The sequence below is a fragment of the Orcinus orca genome, chromosome 3 (genome assembly GCF_937001465.1).
Source record: "Orcinus orca chromosome 3, mOrcOrc1.1, whole genome shotgun sequence".
NCBI classification, from domain to species: domain Eukaryota; kingdom Metazoa; phylum Chordata; class Mammalia; order Artiodactyla; family Delphinidae; genus Orcinus; species Orcinus orca.
In genome coordinates this window covers 24228395-24248467 of record NC_064561.1, presented here as the reverse complement: position 1 = coordinate 24248467, position 20073 = coordinate 24228395, and the positions used below count along the sequence as shown (strand labels likewise).

Genomic DNA, 20073 nt, shown 5'->3' with positions numbered 1-20073 from the left:
GGATGATGGTTCTTGTTTAGACATAAATCAGGTCATGGCCCTTGTACCACCTAAAATCGCCTTGTAGCCCCAGTGGTGCCAAATTCCACACTTTGGGAAACAATGGTTTGAATGAATGAATGAGAGGATGCTGACTATGTAAGACCCTGGGAACTGAGAAATGATCAAGTAAGGGGTCGGTCTCGGGGAAACCAAAATGGGAAACATGGCACGGAGCCCGCACCGCGGTGAGGGTGAACTTCGGAGTTCATGATGGAGCCAGAAGCAAAAGCGCGGGCACAGAGGATTGCGCCTGGACCAGGCGGAGGCTGCTTCCAGAGCGCAGCGACTGCGATGGCGCGTCCGGGGCCTCCCGCGCGCGGCCGCCGCCCAGCCCAGCCGGGCCTCTGGGCTCCGCACGGGGACGCGCTCTGAGGGCGCGCTCCGGACGGCGGCGGCGCGCAGGGCCGCCGTGGCGGGAGAAGCGCTTCCGGTGGCGGCGGTGGCGGCGGAGGCGGCGCTGAGCGGGTCCCCAGAGCGGCGCGGGCTGTGGCCGGGGGGGAGCGGTGAGTCGTGGGCCGCGGACCCGGGTGCTGTGGGTTGGAAACGCGCAGGGAGCCTGGCGGAGGGGCGCGGGCTGGAGCGGGGGCGCGCTCCCGCGGGCCGGCTGCCAGGAGACACCGGGGCTGGGAGGTCAGAAGCCCCCTCGCCATGCCCGAGACTCCCCGTGCCAGGGGGTCCCTACACCTTGGAGACCCCTGCCATCCCAATGCCTGAGCTCCCCATCTCTAGCAGCCTGACCTCCTCCGATCTCCCCCTGAGCCCCCGCGGTGGAGTGGGTCTCCCGTCATGGGAGGGGGCTCACCCATCCACGCCCGCACGCGCCCTGCCACGCTGTCCCCGCGGCCGCGTGACGAAACTCGCCGCGGGGAGGACACCCAAGATGGCTGCCGCGGGGACAGGCCACGGCGGGGACTGGCGCGAGCGATTGCTCGGTGGTTCGGTGGCACCGACCCCCACGCCCCTCAAGCTCCTAGCTCCTGGCTTCTCCTCCTGGCGCAGAGGGGGGGCTCGGAGATCAGAGACCACCTGGCCCCTGCCCTAGAACTCGCAATCTAGTAGGGAAGAGAAAAGCAGGTAATGGGAACAGGAGTGATCCTGCCCGGACCTTGCATTTCCGTGCTGACCGCCTGAGCTTTCCCACTTGTCACGAGCCTCTAACCTTCTCAGAATGACAATAGACACAATGCCTACTAAGAGTTTGCAGGTGATTCAGGTCCATCTACTTTTACATTCCTCCAGCCCCATGAGGTACTTGGCCTTGCCTTCCTAATCCAGATGGGGAAGGAAACTGGGGCTCAGAGAGGTTGTGTAACCTGCCTAAAGTCACACAGTTGGTCATCTGTAGTCTCAGCTTACATGTTACTTCCTCAGAGATGCTCTCCCTTGGCTGTGTTGTTTGAAATTGCCCCTTCATGCACACATCCTCTGTTAGATTACCCCTGTGATTTTTTCCTTAAGAGAATTTGTCACCAGTTGAAATTAACTGTTTACTTGCTTGTTTGATTCTCTGCTTGTGATCAGGGCCTCTGTTTGTCTTGCTCATCTGTCTGTTCCCTGCACCAGGGAGACCCTCACTGAATATTTGTTGAGTGCCTGAATGAGAAAGCTCAGTATGAATGACTTTAGAGCTCGGGCACTTAACCACTCCATGGGCAACTGCCTTCTGAAGCCCCATGGCATTTTGTTTTTACTTTTCTCAGTCATAATCTCTCTTCTGCCTCATCTTCTAGATTTTTACTTGCGTGTCTCCAGCTTTTCTCTTCCTTTGCCCATCCGCAGTTTGCTGAGCTGCTTCCATGTTCCAGGCACTGTAATAGGTGCAAGGCAGGTATACAGGTAAATAAGGAGACTTTGCAGCTCTTGTGGTGCTGAACTTGCCATGTAAGAGCTGTAAGCTGAGAGGGAAATCTGGGAGGATGAGTGGAGGCTCCACCAGGAGGTTCTGGGACCTCAAGCAGCTCCTTTCTCGCCTCAGGACTGCAGTTGTCTAGTTTGCAAAAAATGATGGTGTTTGGAGAGGAGGATATATCGGTTTCTATCCAGCTCTAACATATGATAGCTTTAGGTATGTATTCAAGGCTTTGCTTGAGCAGGCAAGCATTTAAGTCCCATGGGCTTTCAGGAAAGGGGTATCTGTGCTTGCAGTTGTCAGAGAAGAAGCTGTATAGCAAGGGGTAGATGTAATTCAGGATCAGGAAAATATTTAGAATGCTTTTAATATTCTGTAAAAGTTTTATGAAATCCCATGTGGATGAGTATAGAAAGATGTTGTCAGAGGGAGGGAACCCCTTCCCCCTCCTCACTTCCTGCAGAGGAAGCTGAGAAGACAACCAGAGCAGCAGTGACCCTTAGAGCAGATCCATCATAAAACTTCTTTGCTCTCTGATGCATTAGAATGAAATATGGCATCTACATCCTACTAAGCAAGCCGTGGTTAGATGCATTCGGTTGGAGTATAATTGTGAATAGAACCAACCTTTTGTTTGAGGTTAAAGGTAAGAAATCAGCACTAAGTCATTTTTTTAAAAGGCTGACTCTTACCTAGACAGTGAAAAATTATTGTCAGAATACATATCAAACCTATACTTAATTATACAAAGTTCAAAGTTATTAAGTTTTTAGTTAACTGCTATTACTTTGTGAAATATTTTCATACACAGTATATATAATCTGTTACTTGATTCTTTAAAGTAGGTGGGAAAATATTCAACTGAATATGTCCAAAATACTACAGTTCGGGAGTACTTTATTATTTTTACAGGCTGATACCACCATCTCAAGTAAAAACTAATAGAATTTTTTTTAAAAAATGGATAAGAACTTCACTCATCATAAGAAATTGATTAAGAAACCCAAAGTTGATCTTGAGGTTCACCAGAATATGAACAATGATTGTATTGTTACCTGGGTGTTTTAAAGTTCATAGAAGAGTCGCATCTGCTATGTGGATGGGGAGTGGAGGCAGGGAGTATGGTGGCAGGGAGACAGACAGAAGGCATTCATTCCCCATGGGTTCCTGATTCTACTACACAGGCCCCATGTCTTCATGCAGACCTGTCCCTGGAATAGAGGAGGGTATGCAACAGAAAGCCATTGCTGAGTGGAAATGCCCTTTGAAAGAATCTGCTTCTTAGCACAGGATTCAACTTTCTGATCTATAATTTTTTTTTTATTTTTTATTTTTTTTGTGGTACGCGGGCCTCTCACTGTTGTGGCCTCTCCCATTGCGGAGCACAGGCTCCGGACGTGCAGGCTCAGCGGCCGTGGCTCACGGGCCCAGCCGCTCCGCGGCATGTGGGATCTTCCCAGACCGGGGCACGAACCTGTGTCCCCTGCATCAGCAGGCGGACTCTCAACCACTGCGCCACCAGGGAAGCCCCTCTGATCTATAATTTGATCTCTTGTGTGGCCATGCCCATAAGAGAGAAATGCTGTGTGTGGACGACCATCACAAAGCCAAATGAGGAAATGTGTGCCTTCAATGAACGTGACTGCCCTTGCCAGACACATCACTTCTGGCCCCGCAAGGGTCAGAAGTGGGGTATAAAGTCAGGCCAAAGTGCCTTCTTGGGCGTGGCACTTGATTTCTCTGAGTAACTCTGCAAAGTAGGGGGAAATTTCTTAGCTGAAGTGAGAATTTAGCAGTCTAGTAACACGTGGAACACCTGTGTCTGGCCCACAATGGGTGCTCAGCCATGTACCCCTATAGTGACTTTGATAGGGTACATCACACCTCTCTGGCCCTAACTAAATAAACCAAGAGCAACCAGACTCTTTTTCAACTCTTTCAAATGCAGTAAACAACTGCATTATGTTAGTTAAAACATAACTAACAATAAGTTTCCAGTTTAATAATTTAATTAGCATTGTTAATCTTTAGCCAGGGTTAAAGGTCTTTCTTACCAAGTCCCTGAGAAAGCACATTCCCTGCTAGTTTGTTTTCTGTGAAGTTTTGGAAAATTCTTTTTTTTTTCCCAGTAGTTAAGCATTTTCTTGGCATGTAGCTAAAAGTTTGAAATAAAGCTTATCTCAGGGAAAATCATTTTTCTTAGGCATCATCTTCAGGAAGCCAAGTGCCCTTGCATTCCCCACCCTCCCCCCCCCACCAACCCCACCAATACTACCAGCCACTGTGTTTCTGTGCAGGACTTGAGCCAATGAGGGCAGGAGATTCCTTGCTTGGAGAATGACATGTTAGTAATGACCCTACCTTTGTTTAGCCCTTTACACTTAATAAAGGTCAATAAAGCCCTCTTGCACACTTCAGTTTCCTAATTCTTCCAACTGTGTCAGCCAACTCTCATCTCCATCTTACAGACGAGAAAATTGAGGTTCAGAGAGGGGAGATGACTCCCCCAGTGACATGCTTAGAAAGGAAGAGACAGAGTCAGGACTCTAATCCAGATTGCAGTGGTTCAAGTCCCGTTCTCAATTCCGTGGGTTGGCAGGGTAGGTACTCAGCAGACCAGGCTACAGGGCAGGGAGCCTTCCTCGACAGGACCCAGCCAGCAACCAGCCTGAGTGGCCATGGAGTCATCTAAATATTTCTATTGCCCCTGAAAGAGGGTAAGAATCTTCCCTTAACTGGTAGGGCATTTGGTTATTTATCTATAGGTTTTATATCCTTTCCCACAGAGTGTTTCCCAAACTTAGCTGATCATAGGATACCCCTGGTGTATTTCTTAAGGATCACCTTCCTAGGCTCCACCCCCGCTTTACTGAATCAGGATTTCCAGGAAGCTGCTTTCCAGGTCAGCACTACCTCCCCAAGGAGCAGGGATTCTGGAGCCAGGTAATAAAACATCACACCCTGGCAGCACCGCTTCCTTGTAACCAAACCCTTATGAGGGTTAGATGGGGTCATATAAGGAGGGCTCTTATGATATGTGGTTATTAAACATTAGTGTTATTATTAAGCAGCATCCTAATTTTGCTGATAAAGATGCAGAAACTTGGGGCAGTGGGATAATGTGTACAAGGTCCCAGAGTCGTCGGTGGAGCTGGCATTGGAACTCAGGTCTGTTGCCTCCACCAGCATAAGCCCCTAACCACTACACACCCCTTCCCTCATCACCTCCATCGGAGGATTCCGGGTTACAGGGCAGTTAGGGAGGTGCGGCTTGGAGCCAGAAATTCAAGTTCCACTAACCAACTGGTTCAGTAAAGTTATTTGGCAATGAAACTGATCACCGTTGTCTAACTGGAGCAGACTGTTTACCAGCCATGAAGGCTTGTATGTGGTGGGAAGTGGTCCTGGGCCTCTGAGTCAGGGGGTGGTCCTCGCCCTTGCATAGCTGTGCACTGACTGTGTAACATCTAACCTAAAAGGGAGACAGTATTGCCCTCCCAGAATTGGTGATGAAGGTTGTGATATAGAGATATGGGAACATATGTATATGTATAACTGATTCACTTTGTTATAAAGTAGAAACTAACACACCATTGTAAAGCAATTATACCCCAATAAAGATGTTTAAAAAAAAAAAAAAAGGTTGTGATATAACTTAAATAATGACTTGAAAAAAGATGGAGTTAAGTACCATTTCCAGTAGGCCTATAATGTGTAATACAATATTATGACTAGAGAATCTTTGTCATGGCACTCATTTTGGCTTTAAAAGCTTATAAATTCTGTGACTGAGTTATTGTGGATGTTAAACCAGGTTTACTTCACTGAAATAATAGATATTTTTGAAAAGTGTGTACAGATTTGGATATGAGAATCATTCGTATCACAGTCTTCAATAAGGTTTACCCAGGTTAGTAATCTGATAACTCAGTTGAAGACTGCATGGACAGAGGTGGGTGATGTCCACCCATAATAAGCTCTATATGAGAAGGGTGTCTATAAGTACGTTTGGGGAAATTTAGGCTGTATTCATTACAATGTGTTTGCCTTTCAGTTTATTTACCGCATGGTGGGTCTTTCCAAATCCAGGGCCAAGCCAGTGCTGGGTATAGGAGAGGCCTTCAGTGCATACTGAATGCATATATTAATTTCGTTTATGAATGAATGAATAAAGAAAACTTGGAGAAATTCATTTTGATGAGTTTTGATGAGGCTTCATGATACTATATTTACCCAAAACCCCTTAGCCAAGAGATTGAATTTTAACAGGATTTTTTTCCCCTCTTAAGAGATTATTTCTATCCCCTTTGAGGGGTTAATTAATGTATTAACGTATATAATCTGTAAAATAATATCTTTAGGAATGACTCATTTAAATGCAATCTAATGCTGTAATTATTAATGGCCCCAGATAGCTGTCATTCTTAGTTTATTGATTTTGTCTTTAGGTAACAAAGCCTTGACTTTATTTCTTAGCATAAGTGATGTCAGTCACTACAGAAATTTTTTTTGAATCCCACTTTTTTTCTCATACAAAAAAATATTTTCATACCTTTACAATCCAAATTTTTCTTTGAAATCATTCATTTTAAAAAAAGATTCTTAAGTCAGAATTAACACCTCAGTTGGTCAAGTGTCAAAAAGCAACATTATAGGGCATCCCTGGTGGCGCAGTGGTTGAGAGTCCGCCTGCCGATGCAGGGGATGTGGGTTCGTGCCCCGATCCGGGAGGATCCCACATGCCGCAGAGCTGCTGGGCCCGTGAGCCATGGCCGCTGGGCCTGCACGTCCGGAGCCTATGCTCTGCAGCAGGGGAGGCCGCAGCTGTGGGAGGCCCGTGTACCGTAAAAAAAAAAAAAAAAAGCAACATTATAACTATTTAAATATACAGACACCTCCTTTCACAGGTCAGTTCCTGTTAACGCCTCTGTTCCAGAATCTTCCAGCCTCCTTTGCTTCTCTACACCCCCTATTCCATCATTTCTTCAGGTCATGGAAACTGAGTTTGTTGAACATCAGAAATCTACTGATATGATTATGTGTAAACCATAACATTCCACAGTTGACCATCTGCAGCTATTCAGTCAGCTGGTCACTGGTTAGTAAATTTCTCCTTGGGAAGCTCTTCACTTAATCTGTAGCTGTGATATTTCCACCTTTCCTGTCTCTCCTGTCTCTCCTTCTATAGCCTCTCTAAATTTCTGAAGATATTTCCGCCCTTCTGCATAACTGTCAAAGCCTCAGATAGACGTGGCAGAGAGAAGATCCTCCCACTCATCTCTTCTAAGTCTGTCCATGGCATCTTTCACTTGCATGGCTTGTTGTAAAGCTGATACACTTGCACTTCCTTGAACACATTGTTTGGTGTCCCGTGCAGTCTGTCCCTTGGAGGTGTGGCATTTTCCCTTATCTCTGCCACCCCTGAAATTGGATGATATATACATATATGTATGTATATATACATATATATACCTTGTTCTCTGAAACTTTCTTTTGAGCCATTGTGGCTTTGCAATCATCCGCGTGGTCCCCAGTATCATTGCTAGGGCTGTACAGCAGAATGACTTACCCAGTCTACTTTGCAGAAATTCTTAGCTGAGAAGCACTTGTTCTAAACTGTCACCATACATTGTCATGAAATACTGTCAGAACTGCGTGGTCAGTGGTGCTTAAGAACTCTCTGGAAAGGTATCTGATCTTTGACCAATGTCAACCTTGGTGAGGAGACAGAGAGGAAAGTCCAGAAACCACAAGTTCAGGGATGGCTGTGCTCTTCATGCATAAACCAGACAGTGGGGAAACCAAATCCATTTCTTCCCCTACCACCCCTGGGACTTCTCTTCCTTCCCACGAAGGTGCCCGCGGTGGCCCCAGCCCCTGGCCCACTGCTCGGTACCGAGTTTGTGGGGCGGATGATCCCAAAGCGCAGACCCCGGCAGCTGGTGGGCGTCCTGGATGCTGCAGGTCGCCGACCAAGTGACCAGCCCACCAAGCTCTGGCGATGAGGCAGGTAGGAAGGTGATGTACCCCAGGGACCCCCGCATAGCAACCAAGGCCATGGGTGTGCCTTGGCCCCGGAGGCCGCTACTGGGTCAGGAGCCCCAGCCGTGGCCCCCTGCGTCTTGGCCGGATGTGCAGAGCTGCTCCCAGGTCCACAACTGGAGGGAGACCAGTGATCCAGGGCAGCAGCGCCTGGATGCACTGTTTTTTTAGTGCAAAATAAGAAATTTTTTTTTTGAAAACTGGACCCCTAATTATAGAAACTGGTTATTTTTTTAGAGTGGGAAAAAAGTGAAAACTGTTCCTGGGCTTGAAGGTTGGTGTGTGAAAATGCTTGTCTAATTGGAACATGGGAGTCCTAGTCAATAATTAAAATTTTATCTGGTTTGAGATCAGCTGTGTTTGTAAGAATGTTCATATGGTATTCCTGATTAGCCTTATGGTTTTGAAATTGGTGGGGGCAGGACAGGCGCTCAAGTCTAGTTGGTATTACTTACACCAGTATAGGGTTCTACTAAAATTCTTTTTAAAATTTTTTATTTATTTATTTTTATTGAAGTATAGTTGATTTACAATGTTGTGTTAGTTCCAGGTGTACTGTAAAGTGATTCAGATATATATATATATATATATATATATGTTCTTTTTCAGATTCTTTTCCCATATAGGTTATCACAAAATACCAAGTATAGTTCCCTGTGCTATACACACAGGGAACTATAGGTGTAGGTCCTTGTTGTTTATTTTATATATAGTAGTGTATATATGGTACTCCCAAACTCCTAATTTATCCCTCCCTCGCCCCCCCTCCTTTCCCCTTTGGTAACCGTAAGTTTGTTTTCTAAATGAACTTATTTACAAAATAAAATCCTTTTAAGTAGGGGAAAAGAGTGCTGAATTAGTAGCCTATTGCTATTTAGCACATTACCACAAATGTACCTTAAAACAAAACAACTGTGTATTAGCTTACTGTTCTGAAGTCAGAAGCCAGAAGCCTAAATGGTTCTGTATTGCTTCTGGAGGCTCCAAGGGAGCATCTGTTTCCCTGCTGTTTCCAGCTTCCAGAAGCTGTGCATGCACCTGCCTTGGCTCATGGCATCACTCCAAGCTCTGCTTGTCCCTTGTCACATCTACTTCTCTGATTCTGCCTCTCCTGCCTGCCTCTTTCTCTTATAAGGACCCTTGTGATTAACAGGCCCCCCTAGATAATCCCAGGTGGTTTCCTAGTCTCAAGAGCCTTAACTTAATCATACCAGCAGCCACCTTTGCCGCGTAAGGTAATCGATTCAGATCCTGTGGCGGTTGGGAGGTGGACATCTTTGGGTGGGCACGATTCTGCCCACCCCAAGTCTATACGAAGTGGATCAGTATAAGCGTTCAGTGTTGGGGTTTTGGTGGGCTTGGCCTGTAGTCTGATGATAAGCCTGCTTCCTCCCTTGCCGGGAGATAAGGGGGTAGCTGTGAGTGACATCTCAGAATCTTACTTTCCTCTTCTGTGAAACGTGCACAATATGCGTAAAGCACAGCGTTGCGAAAACTGACATAGACTCTTCTGCCACTGGCACATGGTAGGGGCTTGCACTCTTAGGCAAGCATCCAGCCCAGTTCCTTGTATGCAATAGAAACTCCGAAAATGTGGGGTTTCCTTTCCCCATCTATCTCCTTTTTCTTTGCCTTTTTAAGAAGCGACTTTGTACACACTACTCTATATAAAATAGATAAGTAACAAGGTCCTACTGTATAGTACAGGGAACTGTATTCCGTATCTTATAATAACCTATAATGGAAAAGAATCTGAAAAAGAATACAGACACACATACACACACACACACACACACACACACACACACTTACATACATAGGTATATATATATATATATCTGAATCACTGCTTTACACCAGAAACTAACGCAACATTGTAAATCAACTGTACTTCAATTAAAAACAAAAAAGAGACTTTGTGAGGCCTCCACAGCATTCTTCTCACATACACTATGGGGGCACCAGAGGGTTAGCGTAGCACAGAGCTTCGTGGTGTGAGTAAAGCTGTTCTTATTGAAAGGAGAAAAGGAGGGCTTCAAAGATACCAATTCTGTGCAGACATTAATTGCTGTACTTTGGCGGGGGGGGTGGGGGAATAGCTAAAAGAGAGTAATAGAGTAGAAGGAGTAAACTGGTTGACCAGTGCTCAGGAGTTCAGTCTGGCTTTGCATCCTCGCCCACTTCCTTCTGCCACCATCACCAGGAGCACACCCTGGACAAGTTATTTCCCCCTCTGTGCCTCTGTTTCCTACATGATGAGAACATTGGGTGGATTATTTTTAAGATCCTCTCCAGCTCTTATGCAATAGAACATCTTTATTTTATGAAGCACCATGTTGTAAAACCAGATCATGTTTTCAGCAGCTTGACCTGAAGCTTGCCCTATATTTAACAAATTGGAGACGGTTTGTTATTAAGAACTACAATTCTATGAAAGCTACATTTTAATTTTTTGTTCATGCTATTGTTATATATATTAAGTGTGAAGGGGAAATAGTGAGAATTATACTTTAAAAGGAAGATATATTGCTTGGTACTCAATTTTATGAGAAAAAAATCAGTATCAGATATCCACTGGGAAGCACTGCAGATTGCTCAGGCCTGGGGGAAGGCATAGGCGGCACAGAGAAAGATGCAGGGAAGGAAACAGCTCCCAGCTTCATGTAGAGTCCCAGCCTGGTGCCCAGAGAGCTGGAGGTCCAGACCCAGAGCGCCTGCAGAATCACATGCCCAGCCTTATGTGAGACCTCCTAGGTCTGAATCTCTAGAACGGCAATAGTATTTGTCTTTTTCAGAAGCTCTCCAGGTGATTTCAATGCGTTCTGTTGGTTAGGAACCACCAGTCTGTGCCGGTGACCTTGCAGGAATAAACAGTGCCCCGAAGAGGGGTCATTTAATGTGCTGTGCATTCACTCCCTACTTGCCATCACCATTGCTAAGAATTTTTAGAATTTGCCAAGATAACCATCTTTGCAGCGTTCCCATTCCCTAGATGGCCCTTCAGGAGTTGTATCCCCCTCTTCACTAGCCCAAGATGGGAGTAACCAACTACCAAGGTGTTCTTCCTTTTGGCCGACGGGACTACAGGTAGACTCACTTCACCTGTCCTCCAGGACACCACGCTCTGCTGAGTTCCTACCCACTGGTCACTCTTTCTCAGCCTCCTTTGCTATAACTTACTCTTTCCTGACCTCTTAACATTGGAGGTCTCGGATCTCTTCTCTGTTTACGTTCACTTGTCTGTCGCTCTCCCATTGCCTGAGTTTCAGCCGTCTCTGCTCACAGATGAAGATCTGCAGACTAAATCTCTCCTCTGAACTCTGGACTCTCGTACGCAACTGCCTCCTGGACATCTCCACTTGGAAGTCCCCTAGGCGCCACAAACTCCATCCATCCAAACCTGAACTTGCTGTTTGATCCCTGACACCTGCTTCTCCTCCAGTCAAACATCTTAGGAGTCATGCCTTTTCTTTCTCTCACACCCCACATTCAAGATTTCAGGAAATCCTGTTGGCTCCATCAACACAGTATCCAGAACGTCAGCACTTCTGGCCCCTCCTTGCTGCCACCTACGCCACCATCAGCCCTCTCCTGGATCCCTGCAGGAGCTTTACCATTGCTCCTCCTGCATCCACTCTGATAGCCCCACTGCGTTCTCCACACAGCAGCCAGAGACGTCCTTTTCAGTTGTAAGTCCTCTGATTGGAACCCACCAGTGACTCCCATTTCCCTCAGGGTAAAATGCAAAGGCCTCGCGGTGGCCACGAGGTGCCAAACAGTGTGATTCCAACTAAACCCCTCCCCATACCTCTCTGACCCCTCATCTCCTGTCTCCCTCCCTCTTCCTCTCTCCACCCCAGTTGCATGCCTTCTTGCTGTTCTTTGAAGACACCTGCTTCAGGGCCTTTGCAATGTCTGTTTCTTCTCCCTGGAATGCTGCTCCCCTGGATACGCACATGATTCAGTTCCTCACTTCTTTTTGAGCTTGCTCCGTTGTTATTTTCTCCATGAGGCCTACCCCGACTGCCCCGTTTAAAAATGCAGTCTGTCCTCATGATGCTTCCCATTGTGATTCTTCCCCAAACCATTTATTACCTACTAATATAGTGGATACTTGGCTTACCTTGTTTATTGTCTGTCTACCCTTCCATTGCCAGCACCCAACATCAGCTCCACCAAGGCAGGAATTTTTGTCTTTTGTTCACTGATTTAGCCCAAGAATCTGTCACGTGGTGGGTGCCCAGTCAGTGAACACTAAAGGTAGGAGCACTTTCTAGACCTTAAAGAAAAAACAAAGCTAAAAGTTTTGTCCTGGTCAGAATTTCATCTGTTCTGTATTTAGTATGCGATCTACTTGAGGGTAAGAATTATACCTTCTAGTGGTCCATTCAAAAACAGAAGTGAGTTAGACCAGATTATCTGTCTTTTCTAGTTACATGATTATATGTAGCATTTATTTGGTGACGTTTAAGTATAGAAACAAATTGTGATCTATACGCCTAAGTGTAAATTCAAATTATGACCCTTGGACGAGGCCAGTGTCCTCATATTGGGGAAAATACAGAAATTGGGGGTAAGCATTTAGGAACTTTCATAACAATATGATAGAGTTCTAGTATATCTGCTGAACCTAATAATAAAAATGGGGGCTTTTATATGTGTCCCACTTTTTTATTTCATTTTTTCAAAATTTATTTTTAATATAGTTTACAAAAGTATTGGTTCATGATGGGACCGGAAATTAGAACAACCAAAGCAGGTCCTTCACCGGACATAGTTGAAGAGGCACTAATCAAATGGATGCCGGGGCTGACTTAGGAAACTGGAGTAAAAAAAAAAAAAAAGCTTGAAACCTTCTGGACCTTTATGAATCGTCTCATAGATCTTCAGATTTTCCTCTCCTATAGTGATTTTCAACTTTTTTCTTTTTTGCTTTTTCTTCCCCCCACTCAACCCTCAAACATTAGAACCCTCCCTTTAAATGATCATTGCCATAAAACCCAGATGTAGAGAGCAGATGAAAGCAGACCTGCTCTAGTTGACTATAAACTCAGGGGCTCAGAACCCACCTGCTTGAATCCCCTCCACTCCCTGCAGGTCACTAGCATGCCTCAGCAGAGCCCTAGGTCCCTGCACGCAAGTCTGAAAACTGTTCTCCTGGGTGTGAATTAGAGTTTTTGTTTGACTTTTTGTATGTTTTATAAATAATACATTTGGTACATTCTTATTCAAAATTGAGACATTTCTTCATACAATGACACAGCTCTTTGAAGTGAAAATTATATCCTTACATCCCTGGACTTGACGTTCATGGCTTAGAGGTGTCCTAGTTTGAAATTTAGACACTTCTCTTATCATAGCCCAGCTGACTGAAAACCAGCAGGGACAAACCTTAGTTAAACAAAGTCATGTGTATTTCAATGAGGGAGACCACACACTGGAGGAACTGGGAGTGTCTCACCAACAAAGGAAAAGATAGGTCTTTCAGAGCATCTTGGAGAATGGTGGAACTTAGGGAAGTTTAATGAAGCAATATTTTGATTGGCTCAAAGCAGGGCTGGGTGTAAAGGTCTGAACTGTGAAGTAGCCCATGACCTGGAAACTACAAAGTTTCCTTGGAAACTACAGAGTTAAGAAAGACATGGAAGGGACTTCCCTGGTGGCGCACTGGTTAAGAATCCTCCTGCCAATGCAGGGGACACAAGTTCAATCAAGCCCTGGTCCGGGAAGATCCCACATGCTGTGGAGCAACTAAGCCTGTGCGCCACAACTACTGAGCCTGTGCTCTAGAGCCCGCAAGGCACAACTGCTGAGCCTGCCTTCCACAACTACTGAAGCCCATGCACGTAGAACCCATGCTCCGCAACAAAGAGAAGCCACCGCAATGAGAAGCCCACGCACCACAAGGAAGAGAAGCCCCTGCTCGCCACAACTAGAGAAAGCCCACGTGCAGCAACGAAAACCCAACACAGCCAAAATAATAATAATAATAAATTAATTTTTTAAAAAAAGAAAAAAGACGTGGAATGTTGTGTCCAGAAACTCCCTAATCTGAAACTCTGCATCTGGGCTGGAAATCCAGGCTCCTTTTCTGTGTTGAAGTGGGATGATTCATTCTTCCTAGTGTGATTTCAAACAGCAAAGTTTCTGACAGTCTGTGATTGTGGAGAACAGGGTTTCTCAATGAGATAAGAAAGCAGTGGTCACCCAAAGAAGGGGGTTGTTAGGACACCTTTTAGCTTCAGTGTGACCTTGGGAGAAATATGGTTTCCTATGAGCTTTGCAGCTGACTTTATCTGTGTTTGTCATCCCAGCCTGCTTTATGAATAATGGGGCTGATTTTTACTTTCTTACTCTCAACTGACCAGCTGTTTTACATATACCAGATTCCTCACATCTCTGGGCCTAACATGCTTGATTTTGATCCAGTGGGCCATGAAATGTGTTAATTTGAGATTCTGATAAAGTTCAAATGGCAGGCGTCTGCACCTGACATCTTAACAGACCTATGATCTAGTGAAGCACTGAAAAATAACTTCATGAAAAATACCTGGAAAAGAAAGCCACTATAAGAACCAATATTAGAAATATAGAAAGAGGAAAGAGGTATGAGAAAGCAATGGTTTGAAGCCTTTATAGTGATAAGATCCTTTGACCTGCTAATATCACATAGAGAGATCTAGTTGAAGGAAGTCACCAGTTATGAGGAAAAAAATTAATAGACAAGGATACAGCATTATTTTTCATGGTGAAAAACTGAAAATAACATAAAGGTTGAAGGTGTTGCTAAATACCTGAAATGAATATTTAGTGCCATAGGGAGTGCTCGTGAAATAAGTACAGCAGGAAACAGTCAAGATATTAAAATATAGAGTATGATAGCAACTTTATTTTTTTAGTTAGAGGATAATATGTATAGAAAATGTCTGCAAGGAAATATATCAAAACATCAACAATGGTTATTTCAGCATGGCTAAATTATAGCAGATTTTGTTTCTTTATTTTCTACAATAAGCTTATATTATTCAAAATACTACAATAAGCACGTATTACAGCAATACAAAGCAGCTCTAAAAATAAGCGTATATTACTCAGCGAAAGAAACTAGTTACTTTAGAAAGAAGTAATGGTTCTTAGCCAGAAAATAAGTATTTTATGAGGAAAATAATATGCTCTATGTTATTACTATTTATGGGGTTGTCCAAATGTGTTTTTCCCACTATGACTGTTAGATTGAGGAGAATAATTTTTCATTTTTGATTGGTGGTTTATACGCTGAATAAGGCTGAATGAATCTGAATCTTGTTTTAATTCTAGACTTTTTAGCATGTAAGCCTTTTTGCATAATTAGTCACTTCTACTTGTAGGAAAAACAAATTTAGTAAACCAGAATGCCGCAGTAGTTTGACGTTGGTTCTTTCATCCAGAAAAAGTGTTTCAGACTTCAGACACTGTTATTGTTAATGTTATTTTTAACTCTTTATATTTTTTTCTGAAGAATAGATTTCCAAAGTAAGGGATGATGAAATACTATATCCTTATAAAAAGAACTATGTGGGAAATCATTGAAATTTGGTTAAGATAAATTGAGATTTACAGACAAATTTAGCTTTGGATTTAAATAGCCTTTCTGCCATTTATAGCAAAATTATTTTCATAAATAGGAATGTAATGTAATTTTCATAAATAGGAATGTAATGTAAATAACTCTTTATTTGAAGATTAGTGTGACTACAAAGTTTCTAAATGTGTAGTGACTTTGTAAGTCTTAACTAGGCCTGTCCTTTTGACCCTCTACAGTCCAGGACAATGTCTGGAGAACTTCCACCAAACATTAACATCAAGGAACCTCGATGGGATCAAAGCACTTTCATTGGACGAGCCAATCATTTCTTCACTGTAACTGATCCCAGGAATATTCTGTTAACCAACGAACAACTAGAGGATGCAAGGAAAGTAGTGCATGATTACAGGTAACATTAACAAGTATGCTTTGGGGCTTAATATATGAATAGATCATCATGTTAGCCTATTGTCTTTAAACCTTCCCTTAGTGATTTTTCAACATTTTTTTTTGCAATTGATTCCTTTTTATAAAAAAAAAAAATGTAAGAAATAGGAAGACATGTTTCATTCCCCATTGTTGACACTTAACACAGATACCCAGGGTTCGTAGTAACCTGAAAATAAGCCAGCCGTCCCTCCAACTCATAGGTGCGAATCCGTGAGGTCCCCTTTCTAGAGCCCTGCCTTCTGCTCGACAATACAACCACACCTGCATCCACAACTTTCTGTCTCCAGATAGAGACTGCATCTTACAAAAAGCAAGTCGTCAAGAATTAGGGTAGGTTGTTCGCTTCTTCTCAGATTAAGCCCCAGGGAATAAACCCCACATACAGTAGCTCAGATGGGAAGGATGCTGGTGACACAGTTTGTAGGTTTGGGATGGACTCTGTCAGTTCAAAAAGCCAGGCATGAGGTGAGAGAAGAGACATGCTCTAAGGCAATGGTCACAACTTTCTTTTTTTTTTTAATTTATTTAATATTTTAATACAATTTTTAAAGGCTACACTCCATTTACAGTTACTACAAAATATTGGCTATATTCCCCGTGTTGTACAATACATCCTTGAGCCTATCTTACATCCAATAGTTTGTACCTCCCACTCCCCCACCCCTATGTTGCCCCGCCACACTATAACCGCTAGTTTGTTCTCTACATCTGTGAGCCTGCATCTTTTTTTTTTTTTTTTTTTTGCGGTACGCGGGCCTCTCACTGTTGTGGCCTCTCCCGTTGCGGAGCACAGGCTCCGGACACGCAGGCTCAGTGGCCATGGCTCTCAGGCATGTGGGATCTTCCCGGACCAGGGCATGAACCCGTGTCCCCTGCATTGGCAGGCGGACTCTCAACCACTGCGCCACCAGGGAAGCCCAAGCCTGCATCTTTTTTGTTACATTTACTAGTTTGTTGTATATATATGTATATGTTCCACATATAAGTGATATCATACAGCATTTGTCTTTCTCTGTCTGACCTATTTCACTTAGTATAATGCCCTCCAAGTCCATCCATGTTGCTGCAAATGGCAGAATTTCATTCTTTTTTATGGCTGAGTAGTATTCCTGTGTGTGTGTGTGTGTGTGTGTGTGTGTGTGTGTGCGTGCCACATCTTCTTTAGCCATCCATCTGTTGATGGACATGCAGCTTTCTTGATAGAAGACCATATAAGAAATATTTCAGCCTTCGTGGACTACAGAGGATTTCTGTCTTATTCTAAATGTTCTGCCTAGTCTTCTTAGTGTCTTGGGGGTTTGCTTGCTTGTTTGTTTGTTTTCCAGGGCTTTTTGTTTGGTTGGTTGTTTTACAATCCTTTAAAAGATGTAAAAATCACTCTTAGCTAGCCAGCCATACAGGCCACAGACAGTAGTTTGCTGACTCCTGCTCTCAGGGAAAGTCAGCCATACGCTGAGAATTGGATTAGTGGGAGCTGTGAGCCTAAACATGCCAAGAATAATCCATGCAAGGCACGTATTTGACTGTCACATGGGTAGTCAGCGAGGCCACCAAGGGCGGTCGATAAACTTTGTTACCAAACAGTGAGTCTGGCCAGGTCTTAGCATGCGCAGCCGTGCAGAAAGAGGGCTCCCTGGGAAGCAGAACATCCTGGAGCCCTACGAGCAAGTCCTGAGGAACGAGGCAGAGGAAGACGGCAGAAGCGCATTTCAGAATTCCGGCAAGTCAATGTTCCATGATGCTGGAATAAAAGCCATAAAAAGAGGAGAGGTGGAGATGTAAAGACAGCTAGAGGAGTTGAAAAGAAGCCATAAAAGAGATTGCAAAGCCCCTAAACTTGTAAGAGCAAAATTAAGATCTTCACTGGAGGCAGCGGTGGAGAAGTAATGACATCAATGGTACCGAGAAAAAAGTGGAAACAGAGATGCTGGGGATAAACCTGAGTCACTCTCCAAGGGTGAAGATCTGAGGTCAGCACACTTTTTCTGCAAAGGGCCAGATGATAAATATTTTCAGCTGTGCAGGCCCTACAGTCTCATCCTCTGTTGTTTTGCTTGTTCACCACCCATTAAAAATGGAAAAACCATTCTTAGCGCACCAGCTATTCAGAAATAGGCGTGGGCTGTAGTTTGTCAACTCCTGATATAGATGAAAAGGTGAGAGTGTGAAAAGGATTATACTTCAGGGGACTAGAGGATGGAGAGTGAAGATATAATTTATTGATGCTTCTCAAGGAGAAACTAGAAAAATGCGAAAGATGTCATAGTAAGTAGATAAAAGAATTGTCCTGTAGTGAGGACAGACATCCACAAATTAGGCTCACCCTGTTTCAGGCAAAGAGACCCACGTATGGAGATTTTTTTTTTCTTTTTTCTACAAACCAACTTTTAAAAATTTCGTAAGCATTCAAACAGTGAAAAAAAGTTATTAAAAAAGAACAAATGACAGAGAAGTCTCAATCTTCTTATCTATGTACTGAGTGCCAGAAGACAGTAAAGGAACGTGTGCCGAGTTTCCAGGAGAAAGCATGTAACCCGGGAATTTTATACCAGAGTGTCTCTGTTTACAGAGGCAACAGAAAAATACATAACAACATCAAAAATAAACTCCTCATAAATCCTTCTTGAGAGGTCAGGAGATGAAGCAAAATTGAGTTCAAAACTAGGAAATCCATAGTATATTGTGATTCCTCAAACAATTCAAAATAGAATTACCATATGATCCAGCCATTCTACTTCTGAGTATATACCCAAAAGAATGGGAAGCAGGGTCTTGAACAGATATTTGCACACCCGTGTTCATAGTGGCATTACTCATAATAGACAAAGGTGGAAGCAACCCAAGTGTCCATGGATGGATGAATGGAAAAATAAAACGTCGTATATTCACGCAATAGAATACTATTCAGCCTTAAAAAGGAAGGGAATCCTAACACATGCTACAACATGGATTAACCTTGAAGACATTATGCTAAGTGAAATAAGCCAATCAGAAGAGGACAAATTATTGTACAATACTACTTATATAATGTGCCAGGAGTAGCCAAATTCATAGAGACGGAAAATAGAATGGTGGTTGCCAGGGCCTAGGGGGCCGGGGAATCAGGAGTTACTGTTTAACGAATACAGTCTCAGTTGGAGACGATGAAAACATTCTGGAGATAGATGGATGGTGGCAGTAGTTGGACAATAACATGAATATGCTTAGTACCACAAAACTGTACAGTTAAAAATGGTTGAGATGGTAAACTTTATGTTATATACTGTATTACAGTAAAAAAAAAAAGCTGTAATATAAATAGACTAGTGATGAATGTCAAAACTTAAAATAGAAATAGTTGTTACATTTCTAGTTATAAAGCAATGTATAGGCAAAAAGAAGTTTTAAGTGTTTTGTAAAAAATAGTAATAGCTATCTGAATCTAAAGCCCTAGATTGTAGTATCAAAAAAAAATTTTTTTAATTAAAAAAAAGGAAGAGGGGGAATTAAAAGTATACCAAATATTTATCTTAAATAGGAGGTGGACTCAAAAGTATGTGTGGTTTGGCCCTTTACCATGTTAGAGAAATGTATCTTAGAATGGTTTTGAGAATCTTTTTTTGTTTTGCGGTACGCGGGCCTCTCACTGTTGTGGCCTCTCCCGTTGGCGGAGCACAGGCTCCAGACACGCAGACTCAGCGGCCACGGCTCACGGGCCCAGCCGTTCCGCGGCATGTGGGATCTTCCCGGACCGGGGCACGAACCTGTGTCCCCTGCATCGGCAGGCGGACTCTCAACCACTGCACCACCAGGGAAGCCCGGTTTTGCGAATCTTAATGGTAACCACTAGTCAAGTTAAATCTTAGTATATATCTTCTAAAACCCCAAAGGCATAAAAACAAAGACAGCGTAATAAGTATAACTAAAGGTAAAACCAAAAAACTGTCATAGAAGCTTTTAAAATAACGTAAAACAAGATGGAGGAGGCCAGACAGCTTAGTAATAACAGTATGTGTAAAAGGGATTAAAACCCTCTATTAAAATCAGAGACTTTAAAATTGTGTAAAAACACTTAAAAAGCTCAAGAGTGACATGACATCCCAATCAGAATGCATGAGAGTTGCTAGCTACATGACTAATCTCTGTA

At 43.6% G+C, this 20073-nt stretch overlaps 1 protein-coding gene across 8 annotated transcripts in view; it reads left to right on the top strand.

The window, feature by feature from the left end:
- The first annotated feature begins 384 nt into the window (after positions 1–384).
- The window catches only part of SFXN1 (sideroflexin 1), a 54987-nt gene continuing 35298 nt past the window's right edge, over positions 385–20073 (top strand). For 5 of the 8 annotated variants that reach the window (XR_007476270.1, XR_004484443.2, XM_004272019.4 and 2 more), the window contains exons 1-2: positions 385–545; positions 15734–15906. Coding sequence is in view for 5 of the 8 variants with exons in the window: in XM_004272019.4 (XP_004272067.1) it covers positions 15743–15906 (164 nt within the window). In the remaining 3 variants the exon portion in view is untranslated. Of the gene's footprint in view, positions 546–1772; positions 1879–12064; positions 12194–15733; positions 15907–20073 lie in introns of those variants that run through there. The other 3 variants (XM_049707430.1, XM_033432098.2, XM_033432101.2) reach the window with 3 other exon arrangements.